This window comes from Sycon ciliatum, chromosome 3 (assembly GCF_964019385.1).
Source record: "Sycon ciliatum chromosome 3, ocSycCili1.1, whole genome shotgun sequence".
NCBI classification, from domain to species: domain Eukaryota; kingdom Metazoa; phylum Porifera; class Calcarea; order Leucosolenida; family Sycettidae; genus Sycon; species Sycon ciliatum.
Window position 1 is genome coordinate 35884303 of NC_088645.1, and position 5438 is coordinate 35889740.

General features: G+C 44.6%; 1 protein-coding gene across 2 annotated transcripts in view; it reads right to left on the reverse strand.

Annotated features, from left to right (window-relative positions):
• Positions 1 to 2170, reverse strand: part of LOC135812087 (gamma-butyrobetaine dioxygenase-like) — a 20648-nt gene extending 18478 nt beyond the window's left edge. The window contains exons 1-2 of one of the 2 annotated variants that reach the window (XM_065325416.1): positions 1847 to 2170; positions 1031 to 1198 (exon numbers count right to left, since the gene is read on the reverse strand). In XM_065325416.1, the coding sequence (XP_065181488.1) occupies positions 1031 to 1124 (94 nt within the window). In that variant the 5' untranslated portion in view covers positions 1125 to 1198; positions 1847 to 2170. Of the gene's footprint in view, positions 1 to 1030; positions 1413 to 1846 lie in introns of both variants that reach the window. The other variant, XM_065325415.1, reaches the window with a different exon arrangement.
• Positions 2171 to 5438: the final 3268 nt, after the last annotated feature.

A 5438-nucleotide genomic window follows, 5' to 3' on the forward strand; every position in this document is an offset into this window, starting at 1 on the left:
TTTTGTTGACTCCCAGCAAGTGAACCCACTCCCACGACACACTGACACCACCGTAATACCATATTCACGGGATTTAATGTGCGATTTCCAAATTCCGTACCCGTAACTCAATTACAAGCACACGCGCCTACATGATGTGAGACCAATCGACATTCAAATATTTCAAAATTACGGCAAAACTCGCGTAGAAGCACATGGGCTGAATTAAATGCGGGCCACTACGGTAAGGATTACTCAATCTGCGGCCAGAACTGTTTACTACAGTCCATTCCAAAACTATAGACGCGTACCTAGGCAAAAAGTTAAAAAACCGTTATGCCAGCATCTATACCACATAAAATCTGTGATCACTTTGTGCATACATTTTTCCAAATTGGGCGTCTGTTATCCAATCGTTTAGAAACTATTATGAGAGTAATTGTGGAGCGGACCTGAGCATTATTCCGAAACCTATTCTCAAAAAGTTCCAGCCAAATTTGAAATAATTTCAAAAACACTGCGCGTCTATAGTTTTGAAATGGACTGTAGTTTGTGTGGACTCATCATCAGTGAAACGGCCTGGATTATCATGGCTTTTCACAATTCAGTGCTGTTGGGGCAAAACCTGGTCGAAATCCTATTCTTGTTATGGCCTGCTTTGTTTTTGGAGAAATCGACTTCTATAATTGGAAGAGTATACCGTGGGGGATTGCCAAAACAATTATTGTAAAAAAACCCTCAAAATTTGACCCATTTATGGCCAAAAGCTATTGTAGGATACAAGAGAGAGATTGGAAGCTGTGTCGCAACTCTGAGTTTCACGTATTACTACGATCATCAGGCAACGTTTGTCGGATATCATCATTAATTTTATTATGGTATTTAGACCCGAGAGTATTTTTACGACGTAGATCTACCTACCACTCTGATCTTGACGATAGGGAGCTAGGTCAGCCTAGGGACAGTCACTAGCTAATATTATTGTTGATGATCACGCTGATGTAGATTCGTACTCCGTACTCATGCACTTCGCCTTATGATTGGTACTCACCCGAGCTGAAGTTCCTGGAGCGCTGTCCACCTCCTCCACACCTCCAGCTCTGGCTGAGCCCGGGGTGGAGGCGACAAAGACGTTGGCGCAGCATGACCAAAGCGCTGCGTGACGCGAGCTGTAAGAACTCGCTGCCAACTCGAAACGTCCTGGAGCCAGGGTGGTCTTCTGCCCAGCAATAAATCAGACAGTCGACTTCGACTCGAGCGGCGTGGAAATGTGAGCAATGAATGGCATGCACTGAATGCAAAAAAAACAAAGAGCTCCTGGGCCCTTGATACAACTGTTTTACGCACACAGGTCAGAGCTACTGCTTCAATGGGCTGTACAGAGAACAGGAGTGTGAGAGTTGTGGCAAACACGGCACTGCACTTATCGTTATCTGCAAAGCAAAAACAACAACACCCAAACGCGACGAGTTGGAGTAACTGGGGGAAAGGGTTTCCCGATCATCGGGCACCGACCAGCATTCTTGCTTGCACTTTTTGTTCGGGGAGAATCGGGCACGTGTTCACCATGGCATGGGTAGAGCAAGAGCAAGCTTGCAAGAGCTAGCATGCTGCACACTGCACTGTCGTGTCGTGTAGCATGCAATGGTGCATGATTGTTGTGAAATGTTCAAAATGAGCTAGCACTCGCGTTCGTACTGTACTTGGGCAGCGTCCCAACGCTACCGTACCGATTTCAGATCCACATGCCGCAAATGCTCCAAAAAAGCTCGTGTTGATCTCTGATCAGGGAGTAGAGAGAACCAACCCCTTTTTAGAGAGTAGATGTACAGATTAGTTCCCTGGAGTGGGAGCTTATTGATTTTACCTTGTGTGGGTTCGCTGGTGGATTTGCTCGAGCCTGTACACCACTGGTACACGGCCGGATAGATGGAAATCTTGGTTGCTTCCGTCAGCCTCGAACCAGTGCATCCGTGGTGAACCCTGCTCAGGTCGCGATGACTAAAATATGTAGACTTGCCTAGCTAGATCGACGGACAGACTTTATGACTCAATATGAGTGTTACACAAAGAGTCCTTTTTAGCTTGCTCCAACTGGATATGTGAACAAACACTGAGCTTTGTGCTCTTGCTATGACTGACTGGGTGTCGGCAAATCATAATGAAGCAGCTCAGAAAGCAGCTGATTGCTCCTGTCACCTGTTCACTGTCGACATGCCACTATTTTTATAACCCTGCCAGTACAGTACAGACAGTAGATCTACAGACAGAAGGGGCCGAGCCGGGCCGAATGAAACCTGTGAACTGTACAGTATACTATACAGTCAGTCTGTGTACATGGCATTTACAATCTACATAATCATTACAATCAAGACTACTGACTACTCACTTGTACCGACTACTGTACAATCATGTACATGACATTGCACTAGTAAGTAATTAGTTGTATCATTGTATGATTTTGTGACTTCGAAGCTTCACGCTTCGGCCACTATTCCTTACTATTTTTACGAATACGCAGCGCGAGCGCAGCAGGTCGCTATGGCAACGTGAGTATACAATTGGCGATTTGGCAAGTTTGGCTTATCGTATGGAAGCGAGAGATATACCATCCGAACCGATATCAAATTGTCTTTCTTCTGGACCATACTCGAAAAATCGATGCAAGCCCTGTAAGTGACTCCTGCTGCGCTCGCGCTGCGTACTTGTGCATGCATGTGGTCGGTATCTGCTAGGTGCCAAGCGCGCATCAAGCGCATCATAATAATTAATTATGTATCATGAGCCTGATGAGGGTCTCTCGCTCTCAAACTCAAAGTCTACTTGTAGTCGCGATTCAGATCTGTACTGGCACTACAAGTACAAGTACCGGTACAAGCACCTACTGCTGGTGCAGTGGTACCATTAATCATGATAAATGGGGAGTACAGAAAATCTTGTGAAAGCATCGCAGTCTACATTGTATCTGTGTTGTGCATTCTTCGCTTTTGCAGGCCAGGCCGGAGCGACCAAGTATGGCATGGGCCGGGTTGTGACGCCACACCTCTCACAAGTGACAGTCGAGTGTGACTATTACTAGTATTACAGTTCTGTAAAAGCAGAAATTGTCGGTGGTGTTTTATTTTCGGTAACTTCAGTGCCGACAATTATTATTTTTACCGATATTAAAATAAAACGCACCGAAAATTTCGGTACAACCGATACTGTATGCATGTTTATGTACTCTTGATGTAGTATACTACTAGTACACCTACCTGGAGAACGGGTTTTACCGAAAATTTCCCTCTATCGAACCGCCGATTTTGGCGAATACCGAAAATATTACACCACCGAAAATTTCTGCTTTTACAGTATGACTCCAATGCTCAATCTGCGGACAGCATGCTGTTGACTCGAATGCTCAATGTGCGGACAGCATGCTGTTGACTCCACTATTAATTTTATACTACAGTCATGTACATGTACATGTAGATGACTGATTCGTATCTAATATTGACTGAGTACGAGGTCAATATACATGTAGGAAATAAAAGCCGAGTAAAAGACCGAGGCGAAGCCGAGGTCTTTTACGAGGTTTTTATTTCCTATACTGACCCTGTCTGTCAGTCCTCGTGTACGTACGCTGCTGCTGTCATCGTGCTATCTCTCTCTGTTGTGTTTGCTGGTGCTGGTGAAGGGAGGATGGGTGGTCGTCTCGCCAGGACTGTAATATTATGTCAGAAGTGTTTGCTATTGCCATCCTGTTCCAGATTGCAGCTGATGGAGGCCGACCGCTTCCCACACTACCAAGTACGAAGTCAATATTAGATTTATCACGACAAACAGTCCGTATTTCAAATTCCAGAACGATAACCTCATGGATCCCGGTTTTATGATTGCACAACCGTTGCTGCTTGCACCACGGCCTACTCATGCAGTGACAATGCTGCACTAGGCACCGTTCAACTGCGCAACCCCTAAGCAGTCAAATATAAGCAGTCAATATAGCCCTAAGGAGTGAAATATGCAGGAATATTTGACTGCTTAGGTATGGCAAAAATCTATGTGAGTCAATACTAAGGGAGTGATAAAAGTGTATATTGTAGCAATAATATAAAATACAATGTCATGTACTTCAGATCATCATCATCAGTTGACATCAACTGAAATAAAGATTCTATAAATCAAGGGACCCCTTCTGCACACGTTTCTGCGGCTGCGGCTGATGTTTGTTGTCACTGATACAGCCTCGGGTGACCTGTGTCGACATTACAAGTGCAAGAGGTCAGGACGCGACGGTCCCCAGGTCCCAGGTGTCAGCTGCCGACCAGGACTGGAAGGAAGGGACATGTCGGAATGCTTTCAGAGTTGCGACGGGGCATGCTTGCGCAGTGCAGGTGAATTTATCTGTACCACCTGCGGCCTTCGGCTTTGGTGATGGTCAGTCTTCGGCGGAGGGGGTGAATACAGTTGATCTACGTGCCAGTGATATTGATGATAACGATGTGGATGACAATGGTGGTGACATGGGAGATGACATCCAAGCTATAATGACGGACTTGCTGGACCCAGTCAGTCATGCGGACTCAGGGCCGTTGCCATAGATATCAGCCTGAAGGACAAGAAAACAGTCAAAATGAGTAATTTTAAAATTGTAAATGAGCAAAATCACGATCAGGTGCGTGATTTGCGGGAGCCTACTAGCCTACATGTACATGTACCTCATCGCCGTCGCGGTTAACCATGGATTTCATCTGGGTGATCTTAATAATAATAATAATAATAATAATAATGTGGAAGAGAAAAGGACATATGGATACGAGTTAAGAGTAACTCTCCATCACTGTAACATGATACTATATACAGTCAGAAAGTGCAATAACTAGGCACAAAACTGACAGAGTACTGAAACATTCGACGTCCTGACACCTACTGGCTTGTACAATTCGTTTTCGCAAAGCTTCCCTTTCTTTACTTATCTTTGATATTTATGACCCACCCAAGTTGGGTGGTGTGCTGCTTTGCTGCTTCGAATTGTAGTTAGACCGCTTTGTCAAATATCGTACTGGTCTCGTCATCGTCCAGTAACAATCGACATTCTTTGTTCCGTTGGGACTGTAGCTTTTGCTCGTTTTCGTTGCGCTTGCCTTCCCCTCTTTGGTCTTTTCCATAACCTTGAACCTTCCAAGTTGGAAGGCTGTCGGTTAGCGCTACGGAGATGTGTTGAAGCTAGGTGTCAGGACGTCGAATGTTTCAGTACTCTGTCAGTTTTGTGCCTAGTTATTGCACTTTCTGACTGTATATACTTTGAAGTAGTATCATGTTACAGTGATGGAGAGTTACTCTTAACTCGTATCCATATGTCCTTTTCTCTTCCACATTTATTTATGGCTCAACATCCGAGTTTCAAATAATAATAATAATAATATTAACTGGTTTTGAGGGAAAGAGACAAACGGGAAAAGTCTGAAGAAAAAATT